Source organism: Heterodontus francisci, chromosome 17 (assembly GCF_036365525.1).
Source record: "Heterodontus francisci isolate sHetFra1 chromosome 17, sHetFra1.hap1, whole genome shotgun sequence".
Classification (NCBI taxonomy): Eukaryota; Metazoa; Chordata; class Chondrichthyes; order Heterodontiformes; family Heterodontidae; genus Heterodontus; species Heterodontus francisci.
In genome coordinates, this window is record NC_090387.1 from 82,840,119 (window position 1) to 82,863,242 (window position 23,124).

Here is a 23,124-nt window from a genome sequence, read left to right on the forward strand (position 1 = left end):
GGGAGAGATGAGGGAGAGAAGCGTACTGATGAATCATTCTCCTCTCATCCTGCAGGAAAAGAGAGCCCACAATAGATGGGAGATGGTGAATACAGGTGGTGGAATGGCCCAGACTGCACTCTGACAGCAGTGGAGGAAGTGACACTGGAGATTGCCAGGGTGCTCTCGAGGCATTCGGTGGGGGATGGTAAGACAGGAGGCCATGAGTAACATGAGGTAAAGGGCTTGGAGGATATTCCTACCCAATGCATGCTACGGATCTTAGACCACTGCCATCTGAGGGATGGTTGTGCTGGTACACTTGTTGAGTAGGACGAGTCCTCATTTCCATTTCCGGACGTCCAGTTGCAGAGCGGGAGCAAAGTGGACCTGCCAAATCGGTGCTGCATCCTCAGGCGGGGATGGATTCCACAGAACCTGCACATCATACCTCAGCACCTTCCACCAGCGCAGACACACCCACCTCAGTTGGGCCACAGAATAGCATAGAAAGGGGAACACTGGGTGAACCTCATAGCATGCACGAATGGGCGGAGGAGGAGGGTGAGGTAGAGTCAGCTGTGGGCAGTCCCCCTGGAGGACAAAGAGCAGATACAGTGATGCTTCACTGGGCAAAGATGCTGGGCCTTGGGTGTCACAAATGAGGAGGGCCCTCCTCAAGAATCAGAGGCAGGTAAGTTCCTGTTTGTCGGAGTTCTCTGAGGTCTTGAGGAACCATGGGCAGGCGATGGAGGAGTCCATGCAGCACATGTGCTCTGTCATTACTCAGGGATTCGATTGTATGAGCTCCTCCATTGAGAGATTGGGCAACCTCTTGGAGAGCCAAATGCAGCACCATTCTGAGTGGGTGCAGGAGCAGCATGGTGATACGCACAGAAAGAGTGAGACTCTCTGTAACATTGACCACTCACTGTCGCTGATGGCACAGAGGTACTCAGAGTGGATTCCAGCTGTGTCCCGGTCGGTGGCTGCATCCAGCATACACAGGTGCCAGGAAAGGACTGAGATGGTCATGGGGCCAGAAGAAGGGGTCACCCCTCGGGGCACCTGTGTTACCCTTCGGCCCCTCCGACTCTGGAGCCGTCTGTGTACCCTGTGACAGAGGCAGCCTCTGCAATGACACAGGTTCTGCAGTCTGTGGAGGAACCCCCATGGGCACCTCCAAGATGAGGACTGAAGCCATGGACATCTCAGGCGGGGACAGAGAGTAAGGAGCAGGCTGCCTCCACCTCATCCTCTGCCACAGGGGGAGAACCCCATAGAAGTGATAGGGAGAGGAAGGCGCCACACCATTGAATTAATGGGTCACTAGGGTGATATTGTCTACATCTGTCTGTTATTTGATTTTGATTTGATTTAGAGATACAGCACTGAAACAGGCCCTTCGGCCCACCGAGTCTGTGCCGACCATTAACCACCCATTTATACTAATCCTACACTAATCCCATATTCCTACCACATCCTCACCTGTCTCTATATTCCCCTACCACCTACCTATACTCGGGGCAATTTATAATGGCCAATTTACCTATCAACCTGCAAGTCTTTTGGCTTGTGGGAGGAAACCGGAGTACCCGGAGGAAACCCACGCAGACACAGGGAGAACTTGCGAACTCCACACAGGCAGTACCCAGAACTGAACCCGGGTCGCTGGAGCTGCGAGGCTGCGGTGCTAACCACTGCGCCACTGTGCCGCCCACAATTTAACTTCTTTATGTCATCACTCTGACAGGTGTGTTTTTGGTGTCTCATCTCAAAAGGGGGATGTAGCATTGTGGGGCGGGTGGCAGGGATTTGGGTCCTGGGAATGTTATGTGCCCAGGCCTTATGATGTTGGGCAATGTTCACGGAGGAACCCTCCATCTACACACTCATGGCTGGCAATGGGACCTCACAGTTAAGGGTCATAGCAGTAAAAGCTCTCTATGCTGGAAGGTGAGTTTAGGGGTCATCAGCCACAAGGGCTCGGGGGGTGAACAGGTGATGCTCTGCTGAATCAGTGTGGCCCTTGCTGCCATGCCAGCGTGCAGTTCACCCGGAGGTGCGGGACAGGGTTGACAGGCGTCCTCCGCTGCCTGGGCAGGGCCACCTCTGGAGTGATCTGTTCCTCCTCCTTCTCTTCCTCCTCCCAGTCCTCCTCAGAGGTGGAGTGGCGTTTCAGCTCCTCCTCTTCATCCATCTCCAGGTCTCTTTGCAGTGTCATGTTGAGCAGGGTACAATAGATGACCATGATACACAAAACTCTGGCTGGCTCATACTGGAGGGCATCACCTGACTGGTCAAGTGCATCTTCAAGAGGTCAATGGTCTGTTCAGTGCAGGTCCGTATTAGTAGGTGGCTCTGGTTGCAGCACCTCTCTCCATCCATGTCTGTGTTTCGGATGGGCATCAGGAGCCATCTCTTTAGGTAATAAGCCTTATACCCCAGCAGCCACCCACAGAGTCTGGATAAGGGCCTGAAGAGGTGCGGTACCTGGGACTCCCGCAGGATAAAGGAGTCATGACAGCTGCCCGGGAACCAGGCACAGATGTGCAAGATTCAGTCCTGTGGTCACAGAGCAGCTGGACATTCAATGAGTGGTAGCCCTTTCTGTTCAGGAATCTGGTTGATCTGTTGGTGCCTTGTTGGCGACGTGGGTGCAATCAATGACCCCCCTGGACCTGAGGGAATCCATCCATGGCAGCAAAGCCCAATGCCCTCTGTGCCTGCACTGGTCCATCTGTGTCAAAGTGGATGTAGTCCCCCACCCTCCAGAATATGGTCTTCGTGACCTGCCTAATGCCGTGATGAGTTTCTGACTGCGAGGTGCCACCTAAGTCCACAGCTGATCACTGGAACAACCCAGTTGCATAAAAATGCAGGCCTACAGTGACCTTGTCGGCTGCAGATGAGGGACTTCCATGGGGGTGCTGAGGCCTCAGGTCATTGTAGATCAGAGCACACAGATCCATGACCATCTGCCTGATAGGCATCACCTCCTATGGCACTGGCACTCTATCATTTGCAGGTAGCTAACTCTTGGGTGCTAAACCCAATGTGCCTTCTTCCTTTGCAGACCCCGCTGTGCTTCTTTGGCCTCCTCCTGTCCAGGAGGTTGCATCTGCTGAAGCTCATCCTGGCTGTTCTTCACAATATCAGAGTAGCCTGTTTCCATCTGAACTCCTTCAGCTGGACTTTGTGTGCACACCAGGCCATTCCCTGCCAACTCCTGCTGCCCATGTAATGCCAGCGGGCTCATGTCCCTCTCTGGATTCCTACCACTCACCACTGAGGAAAGCAAGTCTTACAGTTCCAGCAATGGCTACTCGGTGGCACTTTTGGAGCAGCTGAGCTTTATTTTGTGCCTCTGCATCATGTTAATCAGCCCTTCCCATAGCCCTCATGGCCCCCCGTAGAGTTCACGTCTTCTAAATCCTCCCGTGGTCCAAACATGGCATTTTTCCTGTGCCCTTCCATTGAAAATTGAAAACTGCTGCTGACAAGCCTGTTAATGAGTTCCACAATAAGATCAATGGGCACTTAATTGGAGGCATTGGGGTTGCTGATCCCTCCCTCCTGGTGTCCCTTTAAAAATGACGCCGTGTTCCAGAGGTGGCAGGACCCAGTACCTGCCTCCGAGAACGTGATCTTCAAATCATGTACACCCACTCCCAACCCCAGCAGGCTTTAAAAATCTGGTCCTATGGGTCTCGCATGAACAAGCCTGAGATAGATCTAGAACCAAGAAGACAATTTCTTCCCCCAAAGCAGATATTTATTTTTAATTTGATCATAGGTGTGGCTGACACTGGCAAAACTATGTTTATTTACCTGGGAAGGTGATGGTTGGCCTTCCCCTTGAGCTGTTACAAGCCTTCTGCTGATGGCACTCCAACAATGGGCATTAAAGTATGGGAATTCCAGGATACTGAACCTGTGACTATGATGGAACAGGTCCTCATCAGGATAGTGTGCAAGTTGGAGGCGATGGTATTCCCAGGACATTTGATAGCTGAGGAACAGATTTTACTATTGTGCATCAAACAATGTTTGCTTGAGGGACACATTCAACAGACAGACTGCATGGTTTACTGAATTTAAAGTTCAACTTTACATCAACATTATAAAATTGTAGCATAGGTTGGAGAGGGCATGTTGAGGCACCTTGGATGATGCACCACAAAGTCTGATGTGTCATCACCGTTGCTGAATTCCATCAGTAATTACAGTCAGCGTTTCACTTTGGTCCCACTCCAGAGTCTTTAGCACAAAAATCAAGGCTGACACTCTAGTGCAGTGCTGATGGAGTGCCACACTGTCAGAAATGCTGTCTTTCAAATGAGAGGTTAAACCGAAGCCCCATCTACATTCTCAGATGGATGTTAAACATGCCAAGGCACTATTCCAAAGAGCAACAGGGGAGTTTTCCTCAGTGTCTTGGCCAACATTTACCCCTCAAATCAACATCACAAAAACAGATGATCTGGTCTTTATCACATTGCCATTTTTAGGTGCAAACAAGCTACCATGTTTCCTAAATTCCAACAGTGGGCTGAAATATACGGTGCCAATTTAAAAAAAAAAATTGCAGAGCCGCCGCTCATTAAGTAGCAGGGGTGGACCGCCCACCTAGATGACGTGGAGTGGGCAGGGTGTCCGTCCCCGGCAATGGCGTCAGCCGCCTTTGCGCAGCTGCTGACGCCCTTTTTAAAGAGCTTCGGGCCCTACATTTCAATTTAAATATTCAAAGATATATTGATTTTTTTTAAATCAAATAAATTGATCTCGACCCTCTGCCCCCAACCAGTAAACAGAGAATTAATTTCCTGCCCTCTTTACCCTCCCAAAACACTTACCTTGTGCACCTGACCTTCTTCCCGCTAAATGCATCAGCTTTACTCTTTACCCCTTCCCACCATCCCCTACACCAATGAAATGACTGACGCCACCTCACATCCCCCCAATGAAAAACTTACCCTCTTTCCCCTTCCCCACTAGTGTTCCGCCTCGGATCCCCGAAGGCACGGGAGTGCTGCCCACTGGCACCAATATCGCACTGGGACAGACGGTGGGAGCGAGATGGTAATTTATTTGTTTATTTAAGTTAATTTACTGATGTAAATTTGGCTCCCGTCACCAAGCAGCGGGGGTGGGGGGGGGGGGGTGTGGCTGCCATGAGGCCTTGCCACTGCCGCCAATAAGGGGCCAGGCCTTCCTGGCGTTGAGGCCCATGGCAGGCCTCTGCTGGGAACCACATAGGAAAGCTACCCTTTTGCTCTGAGGTGGTTGCAGAGTCACATGACTGTCGCTACACTGGGTTTGCTTTGGACCAGGACTGCACAGCAGTCGTGCACCCAGTGACTAGTGGAGTGCTCAGAAAGCAAAAGACTCACTGGGTGTTCAGCCTGTGAGCAGGGTTCCCAACTCTCCCGGTTTCAGTGGGAGTTTATCAAAATTGGTGATTTATCTCCTGAGCTCCACTGTTGACCAACCAAGCAGCAGTTCACACGGCCCCACCCTTCGGAGGCAGTTACAACACATGGGTCAGCAATTGAAGTGAGGTGGGTGGGAAGGCTCAGTCCTCAGGGGAGAGGTAAATCAGCAGCAGGGAGTTTGAGACTGGTCAGGGAGAGAGAGATGGAGACTGGGCCAGATGTCATCTGGTCAGAACATCATGTGATCAAACTTTCAGGAGTGCCTCCAACCAAAGCTGGCAGCTGACTCTGCGAGTTACACCTCCACCTGCTCCTTCCCACATCTGTCTGCTGTCACCCAGAGAGGAACTATCGTCTCCTTCCACCCAGCCCACCTCCAGCACCTTCCCGCACACACAATGGAGCAGCTTTTACAAATTTTCCCTCCCAGCAGCATCAGGCACAGAGATGTGTGTGACAGGCAGAATTTTCTGTCCAATTAAATTAATGCCCCCTTAAGACAACCCTGCCATGATACATGCCCCACGTGTAACATTTCTACAGGCAAACAAGTGCCCTCTCCAAATCATCAGCTTACATCTGTTACTTTACTGGTTTTGTTTTAAAATTTCATTCTTACTGGGCTACTCATAAATAAGGTTCAGAGGGAAGTCACATTCTACCAGAGTGCTGTAATCCAAAACTAGGACCTGTGCTCCATCTGTACTACTGTATCCTTTTATGCAGAGAGGGAATGAGGCTGCTTGCTTTATGAGGCTGTGTGCAGCATCAGCCTAATACCAGCTGGTTAAGAAACAGCTTGCACTTATAAGACAACATTGCTCAAAAATGTCCCACAATGATTTGATACAGTAAATTAGAGTGAGTGACTGTGGTTTATGTGGGTAAATGAAGCAGCCATTTGGCACCAACAGTGTCTTGCTGAATGATTGACTAATCTCTTTTTGACTCTTAACCTGCCCTTTGAAGTGGCCAGTCAAGCCCTTCAGTTGTTCCAAACCACAGCCAGCAGTTCAAGCAGCCAGCCCGCCACCACCTCTCAGAAAGGTCTTACCAGCGACACTTATATCCCAAGAATTAACAAAAGAAAAAGATGTTTGTTGTAGGAGGAATGCCTGCTCTTCTTTGAGCAGAACCATGTGACCTTCACCGCCCACCTGAACCAGTGTAGCAGGCAGACTTGGTATAACATTTCATCCGAAGCATGGAACCTCGGTACTGCACTGGAGCGTCAGCCCTGATTACAAGCTGAGCCTGGTTCAACATTTGGATGGGCAGGGCAGAGTGAGGGAGCAGTTTTGGAGTTCCGGTGGCTGGACTTGCTAGTCCATTCTAACGGACTCCAACCACAGCTCCAGCAGGAGTCCGGTGGAATGGCTCGGACGTAGGACAGGTTCTGGATGTGCTGAGTCCGTATCTCAGTTAGGACTTGCCACTCAGCTTTACAAGGATGGGAACTTTCACCCACTATACCAACCTACCCCTAAAGACTGATCGGATCAAAATAACTGCCCTCTGAAATGGCCGAGCAAACCACTCAGTTCTCAAGGGCACTTAGGGATGGGCAACAAATGCTGGCCTTGCCAGGGACGCCCACATCTCCAGCTATGGAGTGGTAGCGCCAGGTTTTACTGGTGACTGTATGCCCTTGAACTTCCACCAGCTCTATTAAAGGAAATCTGGGTGCAAAACCCTTTGGCAATGATTTGCATCCTCTTCAGACATCAGGAAAGTCTTAGGGAAAAAATAGCACTATTCAGGAGTAGCATGGGAGCAAGGGATTAGTGACCATTTTGCCCCTACATTGTGCCCAGTTTCTGGGCACTAACTTGGGAGCATGTTAGCGGAAAATTTGCCCTATGGTGTGACATCACGTGGCAAGAGACAAGAAGGGGAGACAACAGACTGACTCATTGGTCTCTGTTCAGAGTTAGTAAACTAGCATAAGAAAGTTTCATGGTGGGTCAATGAAAGGTGCCAATCAACCCATTTGATCGCATCCTTTTAAAAGACCAGACCTGCCAGCTTCTGCTTCTCAAGTTAGTGACTGGTCTCAAATAGCCTTCTGAGTGTTTTTTTTCAAGCTGATAATCACCTTCCCTGGAGGGATGTTTCCAGACATCTGCCCTGCATTTCCCTTTCATAGGCCTGAAATTGCTGTTCCCAGCTTCAACCCATTAATACCTTCCATACCTCTCTACAAAGTCCCTCGGACAAAGCTGAAGTATCCTCGTCATTTAGTCATAGCATATGGCTCATCCTTAAAAAGAACATACCAGCGATGGAGAGAATGAGGAGAAAAATGTCGAGGGAGTCAGTCTTGGAAAACTATAGAATTATAAGCACAGAAGGAGGCCATTCATCCCATTGAGTCCATACCGGCTCTTTGAAAGAGCTATTCAATTAGTCCCACTCCCACAGCCCTGCAAATTTTTCCCCTTCAAATATTTTATCTCATTTTCCTTTAAAAGTTATTATTGAACCACTGGCTGACAAAGCCAAGTCGTCATTTACTGTTCTTACTGGGGGCTTTTTTTCCAATTTGGAAATCACTCACATGCACAGCTGGTTGGTTCCACGTCTGCAGTCTGACAATGTGGCACTTATTTTCAGTGAGTGGAGCCCAGCCTTGGACGTACTGATGTTTTCTGGAAACTCTCCAGTGACGTCCTCATTTTGCTTGTCAAACGCAACTTTAATTTGAAACAGAGCCCCCGTCCTCAGTTTGGTTGCTGTGGTTACGCTTCTCAATGACTGTGCTGGATCTCACCGTGCTCCCTCAGCAATTACAAGACATCAGAAACTCTGTTGCAAAGGAATAGAAATTCCCGATAGTCTGGGATATCCCAGTCAGGCTCCAATAGCTGGGACTGAATTTAGAAATTGGTTCTTCACTGTCTCGTTGTGGTAATCCCAAAGCTACAGCACAGATCATGTGATTTGGGTTTTTTTGAAACCCTAATCCAATGTTGCCCCTCATTCTGGTGGCAACCAGACAACCACTTGGTTAATTTGAGAAACATTCAGTCTTCTCTAATTTATCGAGTTGCGAGTCTCGACACCATTGTCAAATTACAGATAATTGCACAGGACTAAAAATTGGTTTGCTCTCTTTTGGGGGGTGGGGGGGAAGGCAGGAGTGGGAGTTACAATTTGCGATTAGTCCGTGCCTGGTCCCATTGACGCAGGCAGCAGGCAAAGTTCGTGCTGCCTCATTTCCATAATTGTAGCGTTCAGCCGCATGTGACCCACGCTGCTGGCTCTCTGCATGCACAACAGGGGGTCCAGTGGCCTCATGACCAGCACGTGTTCCAGCTAGCCTGCACCTCTTAAAGGGGAGCTGCACTGATTGTAAGGAAGCTGCTGCTGACTGTTTCTGCAGGAATTGGCTGCAAGGAGAAGCACACCAAATGGAGCAACAGGGAAAAAACAGGGCTGCCAAGCTCCTGGAGATCGAAAGGATTTTTATTTTAGGGTCAGGACCCCGACGCCGGGATCAAATCTGGGTCCCGAACCTGCACCCTGTTAGAAATAATCACCCAATATAATTTTCCGAGGAATGGCCAATTAATTGCCAGAGGGTGCGCTCACCAGCCAATTCAGGACAATGGGCAGGCTCCCGACACTGCAGGGTCAATAGGAAGGCCTGCAGCAGTGAAAGAGCTGCAGCCTCCTGATGCAGGTAAGGGAGAGAAAGAGATGGAGGCACCACTCAGCACTTTTAAAAGTTTTGTAAATAATAATGGCGTACCAAGTTCATGACCTCATGTGGGTGGTCAAGGTCAGTGAGCGCATCTTAGTAGGACATCTCCTAGCCACTGCCCCATTGCACAGCACTCAGGGCTCAGACCTATCATTCAGGTGCTCCACCTCACCCTCACATGCCTGCCAGTGATGCCAGCCTCACACCCACCTCTCCCAGCCTCCAAATACCTCCAGCTATTCCGCTATGGCAGGCACATCACCCAAACACAGCGCTACGCAGTCACTGACATTCCTCCCTTTCTCTTGCAGGATGAGATGGCCCAGAACCACAGGAACCAGCAGAGACCCGACAGGGACAGGCACACGCACATCACCTGAACCCTCTGGAGGAGACGAAGCTCTGTATAATGGGGCCGGCTGTTACTGGAGCCATTGCATCCAATGTTGCTGAGACCATTCAGGATGACGGTATCTTCCTGCCTTATAGCCATTCTCAAATCCCACCTCACCCTCAATCTGCCATCTGGCATGAAGTGAAAGCTGCAGATGGTTTGACCATGGACCTCTTGCTTTCCATCCCACCCCACCCACTTCCCTCACACCAACCCTCTCCTAATTTTCTGCTCTCATACCCAAGAACTGCCACCTGGCTAGCCACTGCAGCCCCAGGAGGAAGGTCGAGAGCTGCACCTGGCCTCTGATGAAGGAGCACCATCACTAAATCTGACACTCTCAGCCACCAGCTCAGATACTGACGCTGTCAAGGCGCATGGAGTTGTCGGGCTCCAATGTAGCACAGGCTTTTAGCAGAGATTGGAGCCCATCGTTTCCAGTGGCCAACTCCCTGGCAGTACTTGCAGACCTACCCATGACGCAGCATCTGGTGGATGATGTCTCAGCTTCCACTGTAGCACAGGCAGGAGCTACTGAACGTCTCAGTGCTGCAGTGGACATTCTGACAGATGTGGTGAGATCCATGGTGGTGGCCATGCAGGCTCAGCTGCAGCCATCATGGCTGCGGATCTGAGTGCTCAAAGGGGCTGCAGGCACCCACAACAGTCTGTCAGCAATCTGTACTCTGGCAGGTTACTAGGATTACCAGGTTGATGAAGGGAATGCGGTGGATGTTGTTTATGTGGATTTTAAGAAAGCACTTGAAAAGGTACCACATAAAAGGTTGGTTCAGAAAATTGAGGCTCATGGAATCGGAGGGTCAGTATCCAATTGAATTTTAAAAATTGGCTTAAGGACAGAAAACAGCGAGTCATAGTAACTGGTTGTTTTTCAGACTGGAGGATGGTAGACAGTGGCATTCCCCAAGGGTCAGTGCTGGGCCCACTGCTTTTTTGCTCGATATATTTATTTACTTATTTTATTTATTTAGAGATACAGCACTGAAACAGGCCCTTTGGCCCACCGAGTCTGTGCCGACCAACAACCACGTTTCAGGAGGGAGTCACTCCGGAGCTTAAGAGAGCACAGGCAGAGAGGGACTGGGTGGCTGCCAGACAGACAAGGAGGTCAAGGCAGGTAGTGCAGGAGTCCCCACGGGGCATCCCACTTTCCAACCAGTGTTCAATTCTGAGTACTGATGAGAGAGAGGGTTCCTCTGGAGAGTGCGAGAGTCATGACCAGAGCACCATGGGTGGCTCAGCTGTGCAGGGCGGCACAGTGGCGCAGTGGTTAGCACCGCAGTCTCACAGCTCCAGGGACCCGGGTTCAATTTTGGGTACTGTCTGTGTGGAGTTTGCAAGTTCTCCCTGTGACCGCGTGGGTTTCCGCCGGGTGCTCTGGTTTCCTCCCACAGCCAAAGACTTGCGGGTTGATAGGTAAATTGGCCATTGTAAATTGCCCCTAGTGTAGGTAGGTGGTAGGGAATATGGGATTACTGCAGGGTTAGTATAAATGGGTGGTTGTTGGTCGGCACAGACTCGGTGGGCCGAAGAGCCTGTTTCAGTGCTGTATCTCTAAATAAATAAAATAAATCAACGACTTGGATCACGGAATACAGAATCTAGAATTTCAACATTTGCTGATGACACCAAACTTGGAGGAGTGACAAACATTGAGGATGATATGAACTGCCTGCAACAGGACATAGATAAACTAGCAGAATAGGCAGACACATGGCATGGAATTTAATACTGACAAGTGTGAGGTGATGCATTTTGGCAGAAGGAATAGGTAGCAGCAATATATAAGTAAATGCACAGTTCTAAAGAGTGTGCAGGAACAGAGGGACCTGGGGGGGTGCATGTGTATCGATCTTTGAAGGTAGCAGGACATATCGAGAGAGAGTGGTTAGTAAAGCATATGGGATCTTGGGCTTCATAAATAGAGGCATTGAGTACAAAAGCAGGGAAAAAAAGCTGAATCTTTATAAAGCTCTGGATAGGCCCCAACTGGAGTACTGTGTCCAGTTCTGGTCACCGCACTTTAGGAAGGATATGAATAAAGGAGATTGAGGGGAAAGCTAATAGAAGTGAACAAGATTATGACAGGCTTAGATAAGCTAGACAAGAAAAAGCTGTTTCTATCAATAAATGGTACAAGGACTAGGGGACACAGATTGAAAGTTTTGGGCAAACGATGCAGGGGGAATATTAGAATTAGAAGAACATTACAGCGCAGTACAGGCCCTTCGGCCCTCGATGTTGCGCCGACCTGTGAAACCATCTGACCTACACTATTCCATTTTCATCCATATGTCTATCCAATGACCACTTAAATGCCCTTAAAGTTGGCGAGTCTACTACTGTTGCAGGCAGGGCGTTCCACACCCCTACTACTCTGAGTAAAGAAACTACCTCTAACATCTGTCCTATATCTATCACCCCTCAACTTAAAGCTATGTCCCCTCGTGTTTGCCATCACCATCCGAGGAAAAAGACTCTCACTATCCACCCTATCTAACCCTCTGATTATCTTATATGTCTCTATTAAGTCACCTCTCCTCCTCCTCTCCAATGAAAACAACCTCAAGTCCCTCAGCCTTTCCTCATAAGACCTTCCCTCCATACCAGGCAACATCCTAGTAAATCTCCTCTGCATCCTTTCCAAAGCTTCCACATCCTTCCTATAATGCGGTGACCAGAACTGCACGCAATACTCCAGGTGCGGCTTCACCAGAGTTTTGTACAGCTGCAGCATGACCTCGTGGCTCCGAAACTCGATCCCCCTACTAATAAAAGCTAACACACCATATGCCTTCTTAACAGCCCTATTAACCTGGGTAGCAACTTTCAGGGATTTATGTACCTGGACGCCAAGATCTCTCTGTTCATCTACACTACCAAGAATCTTCCCATTAGCCCAGTACTCTGCATTCCTGTTACTCCTTCCAAAGTGAATCACCTCACACTTCTCCGCATTAAACTCCATTTGCCATCTCTCAGCCCAGCTCTGCAGCCTATGTCCCTCTGTACCCTACAACATCCTTCGTCACTATCCACAACTCCACCGACCTTCGTGTCATCCGCAAATTTACTAACCCACCCTTCTACACCCTCTTCCAGGTCATTTATAAAAATGACAAACAGCAGTGACCCCAAAACAGATCCTTGTGGTACACCACTAGTAACTAAACTCCAGGATGAACATTTGCCATCAACCACCACCCTCTGTCTTCTTTCAGCTAGCCAATTTCTGATCCAAAGCTCTAAATCACCTTCAACCCCATACTTCCGTATTTTCTGCAATAGCCTACCGTGGGGAACCTTATCAAATGCCTTACTGAAATCCATATACATCACATCCACTGCTTTACCCTCATCCACCTGTTTGGTCACCTTCTCGAAAAACTCAATAAGGTTTGTGAGGCACGACCTACCCTTCACAAAACCGTGCTGACTATCGCTAATGAACTTATTCTTTTCAAGATGATTATAAATCCTGTCTCTTATAACCTTTTCCAACATTTTACCCACAACCGAAGTAAGGCTCACAGGTCTATAATTACCAGGGCTGTCTCTACTCCCCTTCTTGAACAAGGGGACAACATTTGCTATCCTCCAGTCTTCCGGCACTATTCCTGTCGACAATGACGACATAAAGATCAAGGACAAAGGCTCTGCAATCGCCTCCCTGGCTTCCCAGAGAATCCTAGGATAAATCCCATCTGGCCCAGGGGACTTATCTATTTTCACACTTTCCAAAATTGCTAACACCTCGTTGAATAGGAGGAAGTGTTTTTTTTTTTTTAAACACAGCGACTGGTAATGACCTGGAACTCGCTGCCCACAAGGGAGGTGGAAGTGGAGACAATGAATTCAAGATGAAGTTGGATGGCCACCTGAGAGAAATAGACTTGCAGGGCTATGGGGATTGAGTGGGGGAGTGGGACTGACAGCATAGTTCTGTGGAGTGCCAGCATGTACTCCTTCTGTGCTGTAAATGACTATGACTCTATGGTGAGATGTTGGCCCAGGAGAGTGGCACTGGTTCCACAAACCTACTACCCTCTCTCAGGATGACAGCATTCGTGCTCCCACCACTGCTACTCCACCCTTACTGTTGCTTCTCAGTCAGTCAGCCCAGATTACTACTGCTGCCCATGCTGAGGTGGTGCAGACCAAAACCTGGCCCTGAAGGCTTAGAGCTGCTCAAGATTGTCCTCTAAAGCCACCTGCATCAGCAGCCTTCCACCAGCCATGCTGCAGCCACTGGAGTAAAACTGCATAGCAGCACGAGGCAGATAAAGGCACCCTTAGCAGACAGACACTAAGGGAATGCACCAGGGTGAATAGTTCTGTTTTTTTGTATGATTGGATGTGTTGTTGGATAAAGGTGTTATGGAAAGGTTCATATTGGTTTTTTTTAAATCACAAAAGTTTGACCAAGAGGACACTGTGATGGGACATCGCAGATGGATGGGAAGGTGGAGAATTGTGGAGCAATGGCAGCGAAGGGATGACGTCCTGAGGGAACCACAATCTCAGTAGGTGCTCATGGACAGCCTGTCCAGAGTGACGAGGTCCCGGATGCCTCCTCCTCCTACTTTCAAGGTGGCCTCCGAATGCTTGTGGGCAAGGGCTGTGCCCTCATGATAATGAGGTTGTTGAGGATGCAGCAGACCATCACAACCCTGGTTACCCACTCTTGGGAAACTCTCCGAGTACTCACCCGAGCAGTCTCGGCAGCAGTATTGTTGCTTGAGAATGCGGATGGTTACATTCCTGGTGGCAGCATGGCTCTTACCGTCGGCTTGTTGTCCTCCTGTGGTCAGGTGGTGGAGGGGAGTCATCAGCCATATCTACAGGCGACGTCCCAGGGTCAAACAGCCAGCCTCTGGTTCTTCTTAGTGTCCTGAAGGTGGTGGGTCCAGCAGACTGCCTCGAGGTGATGGCATCATGGCTGCTACCAGGGTAGCAGGCATTCACCAATATGATGATTTGGACATGGTCACACACCAACTGCAGATTAATTGAGTGGAACCCTTTGTGGATCCTGCACCTCTTCCCATTTACTTACAGGGCCCACTGAGCCACATGCAAGTCAATGGCTTCCTGCACCATTGATAAGCCTGCTAAGCTGGAAAAGCCACGTGCTCTCTCCTCCCGTTTCCCTTTGGTTAGGAAAAAAAACAATCAAGTCTCCTCTCCTCGGGTACAGGGTCACTGACAACTCTCGGATACAATGATGGACGGTGAAGTGGGATATGTTTGTAATGTCACCAGCTCCCACCTTGAAGAATCCAGTTGCATAGAAGTTGAGAGTGACAGTGACTTTGATGGCCACTGGCAGTGCCATCCTCGCCCTGCTCTGTGGCTATAGGCCCTCTTGAAGGAAGTGGCACAGTTCAGTGACCACCTCCTTGCTGAATCGCAGGCGCCTCAGACACAGGGGAAGGTAGGAGAAGTGCCACCTGAAAACCTAGGTGGCAGGCCCATCTGTGGAGAGCCCTCCTCCTCCTCCCTCTGTGCAGCAGTTCCCCTCCCTGCAGCCTCAGTTCCATCGCCCTGTCGAGTTGCAGACCCAGAGGCACATCAACCACAGCCGCCATAACAGTTGCAGCCTTTCTGCGGACTGATTCGTTTGCTCTGCCTGTCAGGATGCAGCAACACTCCCTACAAAATGCAGTAATTCACCACAGCACTTCCACAAACCTTGCAAGAGCAACAGTGAGTCAAAAGCACCTCACCTGCAAGTTCAGATGCCTGCCCCTTTAAATAGCATCAGTAAGGGCTGGCTCTTGTAGCTCTGAGTGGTTTAGCAGAGGGCATTCACTGGACTTGTGCGGTCCAAGTTTGTAGAACTGAGAGGCTGTTTGACTTCACGATCTGCTCACAGCCAAAGCTTTCGGCGTGAGCATGCTATGGCTATGCTTCATGGGCCATGTTGGAACTAGCCAGAAGCACTGCGCCTACCATTAAGGGTTTCCGGCTCCCATAGTGCCAGCCTCAGCAGCACTAAGGAGGCAAATTTTGCAGCCACACAACATTCGGCCCAACTGGTCTATACTCCACAGCAGCCTCCTCCCACCCTATTTCATCTCACCCTCTCAACATATCTTTTCCTTTCTCCCTCATGTGCTGATCTAGCTTCCCCTTAAATGCATCTTTGCTAGCCACCTCAAATACTCCCTGTGATAGCAAGTTCCGCATTCTATTAGCTGGGTAAAGAAGTTGTTCCTGAATTACTTGTTGGATTTATTAGTAACTAATATTTATGGCCCCTAGTTTTGGGTTTCCCCTCAAGTGGAAACATCCTCTCCATCTCTACCCTATTTCAACCATTTCATTATTTTAATGACCTCTATAAGGTCACCCCTCAGTCTAGTTTCTAGAGAAAATCGCCCCAACTTTGCTGATAAGTAGAACCTCTCAGTTCCGATACGATTCTTGTAAATCTTTTTTTTTTTTGCACCTCTTCCAGTGCCTCTTTTATCCTTTATATAATCTTGTGACCAAAGTGTGGTCTAATCAAGGAATTATCCACAATATCGTCTGTCTCTATAAATCCAACCAGCTGTTCAGCAGGCAATAGCGGAAATTCCAATGGCCAGGGGCTTTAAGGAGGGAAGTGGCAGACATCAGGGCAGAGGAGGCTGTGAGTCTCCTCCTAGGACCCGCCAGGAGCTCCTGCCAGTCCCACAGAGGAAAGATTTCCATTTACCTCAGAGGGTCTCTTTGTCCTCCCAACAGGTTACTGTGTAACCCTGGTTCCTCATGGTGTCCAAGGTTCTTTTGTCAATCACCTTTAATCTGTGCCCTGTGTCTACAAAGCTACTGCCACTGGAAACAGTTTCTCCTTATTTACTCCATGAAAATGGTTCATGATTTTGAACACTTCTATCAAGTGGTATCAAAAACAGCATTTCCTACATTACAAGAGTGACTGTTCTTCAAAAAGCACTTCATTGGCTGTAAGGTGCTTTGGAATTAGATTAGATTAGAGATACAGCACTGAAACAGGCCCTTCGGCCCACCGAGTCTGTGCCGAACATCAACCACCCATTTATACTAATCCTACACTAATCCCATATTCCTACCAAACATCCCCACCTGTCCCTACCACCTACCTATACTAGTGACAATTTATAATGGCCAATTTACCTATCAACCTGCAAGTCTTTTGGCTTGTGGGAGGAAACCGGAGCACCCGGAGAAAACCCACGCAGACACAGGGAGAACTTGCAAACTCCACACAGACAGTACCCGGAATCGAACCCGGGTCCCTGGAGCTGTGAGGCTGCGGTGCTAACCACTGCGCCACTGTGCCGCCCTCGCCACTGTGCCGCCCTTGCGCTGAGGTCATGAACAGCACGATATAAATGCAAGTCTTTCCTTGTTTTCTTGTTGCCAGCCTCCTCTTGTTCCATTGCCAAGGAAGCAATGCCAGGCCCAATCTGCAGTGACACCTATTGCCAGGCATGGCTCAGTGCAGCATGCCTGAGCAGAGAAGTGGAACCATTCCACACGCTTTCAAGCTGGGAGTGTGACCAGGACAGAGCACCTGAACCTGACCAGAAGGAACAAGAGCCATGGGCCCAAACACACCCCTTTGGACTCCCCCAATGGAACCCAATGCCCCATACTCAAACAGACAGTCCTCTTAAAAACAATCATACTTTTAAAAGCATCCACACCGAATATGTCTCAGAACCCAAGCACTTGGGATGTGGTTATTCTCGAGGTCACATTCAGCAGAGGGCAGCCCTGTTGTATTGGGTGTGACAAGGTGAATTAATCAGCAATTTACAGATGGTAGACTCTATTTAAGTCTGTGGTAACAAAGGCACTAAGAGAACACATTGACACAAACTATTTTGTCCCCAGGCCAAAAGATCCACTTGTAGCTTGGCTAAAAAGAATGCGAATTAAAGTCAAGGTCTTCCTGTAGCTATATCTGTATTTCAGGGAAACAAACTCTAAGGAGCAGCGTCAGCCTATTTACAGGGACAGGAGATGAGGAGATTGATACTGGGATTGCTCCAAGTGCAGGCAGCTGGGGTAAACACCTCCTCCAGTGATAAATATCATGGCCCCCCCCCCCACCCCGCACCGAATGAATTTCCAGTGATGAATTCCACCCCCACCTCGCCCACCCACAGTGATGAATCCTCCTGCCCCCAGTATGTACCTTGAGCACCTGTCTCATTCTCCCCATCATGTGAAGTGACAGCACTCAGAATACTGCTGGTCCCCCTTAGCAGATTTCCAGTTCCACCTGCTCACCCCCCCACCCCACCCACCCCGCCCCGGGCCTGGCTTTTGAGTCGATAATGGGTTGGGATTAGGAGCTGCTCCCTCCAGTGAAGGCAGGCTGTTAAGAGGCAGGGTTGCCCCGAACTTCCATACAGCAAGCGAAGGGACTTTGTTAAAATAGGATGATGTCATAGATCTATATTTGATATCATTTTCCCTCCTCCCCATCAGTTGTTTTGAGCCTTTATCTGGCATGCGTGCATAGCAAAATAGAACCAAACAACACCAACAACCTGCATTTATATAGCGCCTTTAATGTAGTAAAACATCCCAAAGCACTTCACAGGAGTGAAGTCAGACAAAATTTGGCACCGAGCCAAAGGAAGAGATATTAGGGCGGATGACCAAAAGTCTAGTCAAAGAAGTGGCTTTTAAGAAACATCCTCAAGGAGATGAGAGTGATGGTGAGGTCTAGGGCAGGAATTCCAGAGCTTAGAACCAAGGCAGCAGAAGTCACAGATGCCAATGGTGGAGCGATGAAAACTGGGGACGTTCAAGAGACCAGAATTGGAGGAAGGCAGAGATCACGAAGGATCATGGGGCTAGAGGAGGTTACAGAGATAAGGAGGGGCGAAGCCATGGTGGGATTTCAAAACAAGGTTGAAAACACTGACGCTGGTTAAGACTGTGACACTCCACACACTGTTACTAAAGTTGATCCAGATTTTGAATCAAAACCACTTGTTAACTGGAATTAAATCGTATCCACTCACAGATGGCTCTGGTGGAATGCCTCAGCATTTTCCGTGTCATATGTGCAGCTTCCAGTGGCAGATTTTGACACGACATTGTCCTCATTGCATTCGCTGATCCCAACTTTCCTTCATCTGCAGGGAGACAGAATACAACAGTGAGTTCAGGCTTATTTGGGACCTGCTTTCCCTTATAAAAGTGTGGGAGATTGGAGCTGGGGAATGGAAAATCTAAACCATTCCATAATCCCAGGGCAAAGACAGCACGGATAAGATACAGAGTAAAGCTCTCTCTACACTGTCCCCATCAAACACTCCCAGGGTGGGCAGATACAGAGTAATTGGCATGGAGTGGTTACATGCAGAACTGAGTAGAATAGTTGGGGATTTAGTGCCATGAGAATTTGATGCAGAGAGGAAAGGAGGAGGGACAGTTTACCTCCAATACTTGTGGAAGCTTGTGTTACGGTAAATATTTGATTTAATCTACCTATAACTTAAACCAGATCAAGTAAACAGGTAAAAAGCTAAAAACTATAAGACTAATTAAAGAAATAACAGTTACATAAGGATGGCAGCAACAGCAGACTATTGCAAGTTTTTGGACAGCATTGAAATCCCAGACAACCACATCTGCAATAAGTGTCGACATCTCGAGGAACTTCAACTTAGAGCTGTTGAGCTGGAATCCAAGTTGCAGACACTGCAGGGCATCAGTGAGCTTGAGGTTTACCTGCACGCTTTGGTCTAGGAGGTAGAATCATAGAAAATGTAACCACACGAGCTACCCATCCTAGTCCCACCTTCCTACACTAGGTCCTGCAGGTAATCACACCCCTTAGATTAGGAAGTGGTACAGGTCTGATTTGCGGTCAGGGACAGGAGGATTAGGACTGAGAGTCAGGCAAAGTGGATCCCAGGTGCAGTGTTGCAGGAGCCTCAGCCTTTGCCCACATCCAACAGATAGCAGGTTCTTGCTGCCTGTGTGGATGAGGGCAAAGTCTTCAGGATGGATGAGCAAACTAACCATGGCACCCTGGTAGAGGATGGCATTCAAGGGGGGTTAGTGAAAAGGAATGTGGTAGTGTTAGGGGACTGTACATTCAGGGGGATAGATACTGTTCTCTGCAGCTACAACCGGGAGTTCTGATGTTTTTTTTTTTAAGATTTAGAGATACAGCACTGAAACAGGCCCTTCGGCCCACCGAGTCTGTGCCGACCATTAACCACCCATTTATACTAATCCTACACTAATCCCATATTCCTACCACATCCTCACCTGTCCCTATATTCCCCTACCACCTACCTATACTAGGGGCAATTTATAATGGCCAATTTACCCATCAACCTGCAAGTCTTTTGGCTGTGGGAGGAAACCGGAGCACCCGGAGGAAACCCACACAGACACAGGGAGAACTTGCAAACTCCACACATGTTGTGTTGCTTACTCAGTGCCAGGTTTAAAGACATCTTCCCGCGCCTGGAGAAGAATTTGGGATGGGAGGGGGAGGATCCAGTTGTTGTGGTCTATGTAGGAACCAATAACATACGTAGAATAAGGAATGAGGTTCTGCAGAGGGAGTTTGAGCAGCTAAAGCTCAAATTAAAAAGCAAAAAGGTAATAATAATCTCTGGGTTATTAACTGAGCCACACACAAATTGGCATGGGGTAAAGAAGATCAGAGAGTCGAATGTGTGACCTAAAGAGTGGTTTGGGAGACAGGAGTTTCGATAGTAATGGGGAAAGAGAGAACTGTTCCGTTGGGATGGGCTCCACTTAAACTGGGCTGGAATCAGTGTCCTGGCGAATTGAATAATTAGGGCTATGGATAGGACCTTAAACTAAAAAGGCTGGGCTTGGGGGGGGGGGGGGGGGGGGGGTGGTGGTTCAAGTGTAGGGAAATTTATAAATCTAACGGGAAAAGTCAAGGCCACAGAGCAGTGTCAGATTGTGAATAAAGACAAGCAGAGTGCGACAGAAAAGGACAAAAAAAAGTTTAACGGTAATAGTGCATCAATGAATGTAATCAAATTGAATCAGTTTGGGTAGAGACAAGAAATAGCAAAAGAAAGAAGTCACTAATGGGAGTAGTTTATCGGCCCCCTAACGGTAGTTGCACTGTAGGACAGAGTATAAATCAAGAAATAATGGGACCTTGTAAGAAATCACTGCAATAATCGTGGGCAATTTCAATCTTCATATTATTATGAGATTTCTTCTGTTTCTTTTGTAAAATATGAGTTAAAGAACTTATAGCTGAATTATGGACATTGATTCATTTGGAGATTTGCATTTTTTTTTAAAGCAAAGGAAAGCCAACAGAAGGTTTGGGACTGAGTGAAATGTAAACAAACTGGAAGGCACCTGTGTCCAAATAACCCAGCATGGGTTGTGTTTTTGACTTGGGAAAAAATTTATGCAAAGGAGGGGCAGGCCAAGATTTATGGTTGCCATGCGACTTGCTTCTCAACAGTTTTGTTTTCATTTTGAACTGTTACAAAAAGTCAGTTGCTGCATTCCTGCCAGGAGAAAACAGCTGATATCTTTCTCTCTTGAGAAGAATTCCAGCATCAAGTGTGCTTACTATTTCCTCCTGTATTTGAAGAAACCTTTACTGCCCATTATTGCTATAAGACCTAAGAAAATCCTTGTTGCTGCTTCCTGCTGGAAAGCTGACTGGAGCTTTCGGTGCTGCATCTCTTGGAAAGCCTACCCAAACGAATTTTCAACATCGTCTGGAAGGAACTGTTCTGGGAATATCCTAGTGACAGCCGCCTATTCGCACTTGGGATGCCTAACCAACTAAAGTCGTCTTTCCACACCTTCTTTTCAACCTAAGTGGTTTTATTTTTATTCCCTCTAGTTCTTTGTAAACAAAATCAATTTTATTTTTCCCAGTTAACCGGTTGTGTGTGTGTGTGTGTGAGGGCTAGGATAAATAAGGGAATTTAGCATTTCAATTTGTATATGTATGTTTTACTGATAATTTTGTTGTTTATTGAAGAAACCTGGTTGGTGTGCTGTATTCTGGGGAAATGTAGAGTATCTGATTGACTGTTTCGGTAAGTGGGAACATTTAAATATATGTAGTGACCTGTGGATAAGTGGGACTGAATTAACAGTGCACTCCTCCTGTCTCAGTCGTAACATTATCAATTGGACAAATCAAATTGGCAAAGGTAGCCTTGAAGATGAGTTCTATTACGACCGAGGCGGCAGGAGTACACTGTTAATTCAGTCCCACTTCTCCACAGGTCACAACATTTACTCAAATTTTCCCACTTACTGAAATAGTCTATCAGATACACTATTTTTCCCCAGAATAAGACACACCAACCATGTTTCTTTAATAAAGAACAAAATTATCAGATAATAAACCAAGTTTTAACCAATAATGAAGTAAAACATAGACACAAATGGAAATATTAAAGCCCCTTATTTATCCTAGTCCTCACACACACTCACATACACAACTGGGGGGGAAAAAAGGGATTTTTGTTTACAACTGTTACAAAGAAAAAGGAGGAATAAAAAAAACCCACTTAAGCTGAAAAGAAGGTATGGAAGTTTTGGTGAGCTGTACCAAATGTGTCGACCACTGTCAATGGGATCTTCTGAGAACTTTCCATGTGAGGTTGATGATCAGTTTGGGTAGGCTTTCTAATCTGCAGCTACGGAAGGCTCCAAATAAGTTTTACAGCAGGAAATACAGCAACAAGATTTTAGTTCCACACATTCAATATACAAGTTCTTTATAACGTGCAGGCTTTCTTCATACACAGGATTTATTTTAAAGAGAAAGATGGGCTAGTGGTCTCCTAGCAGGTCAAGAAGCAAACTGGGTTTTTTTTTTTTATAACCAGTTCAATTTGAAACTAAAACTTTTCCAGAAGTCAAGTCTCATGATATCTATAAATCTTGGCTTGTCACTTCCCTGCAAACATCTCTTCAAGCCAAAACAACCCCTACTGGGTTCTTTGAAAACAGGTGTCTTCCAGTAACTGTTTACTCTCAGGTCAAACTCAGTCCCAAAATTTCTTTTAAAAGAACACCCAAAGTTCCTTTTCATTTTTTTAAAACACAAACTCTCAAATTTTAAGAAATGGAAACCCTCATAACAGTTTATACAGCATATTGAGAGTAGGTTCTTCAAACAATACGTTCTAGAATCAACCAGGGAACAGGCCATTTTAGACTTGGCAATGTGTAATGAGACAGGATTAATTAATGATTTCATAGTAAAGGCTCCTCTAGGCAAGAGTGATCGTAACATGATGAATTCCAAATTCAGTTTGAGGACGAGAAATGTGGGTTTGAAACTGGTGCCTTAAACTTATATAAAGGCAATTACAAAGGTATGAAGACAGAGTTGGCTAAGTGGACTGGGAAAATAGGTTAAAAGGCTTAAGATTGTAGATAAGCAGTGGCAGACATTCAAGGAGATATTTCATAACTCTCAATGATATATACCATTGAGAAAGGAATACTCTATGAGAAGGATGTACCATCCATGCTGCAACAAGGAAGTTAAGAATGGTATCAATTTGAAAGAAAAGGTGTACAATGCTATGAAGGTTAGCGGTAAGCCAGAAGATTGGGAAAACTTT

General features: G+C 47.6%; 1 protein-coding gene across 2 annotated transcripts in view; it reads right to left on the reverse strand.

Annotated features, from left to right (window-relative positions):
- Positions 1-23,124, reverse strand: part of il34 (interleukin 34) — a 452,391-nt gene that overhangs the window by 39,492 nt on the left and 389,775 nt on the right. For both annotated transcript variants that reach the window (XM_068049962.1, XM_068049961.1), the window contains exon 2: positions 18,538-18,651. In XM_068049962.1, the coding sequence (XP_067906063.1) occupies positions 18,538-18,622 (85 nt within the window). In that variant the 5' untranslated portion in view covers positions 18,623-18,651. The remainder of the gene's footprint in view (positions 1-18,537; positions 18,652-23,124) is intronic.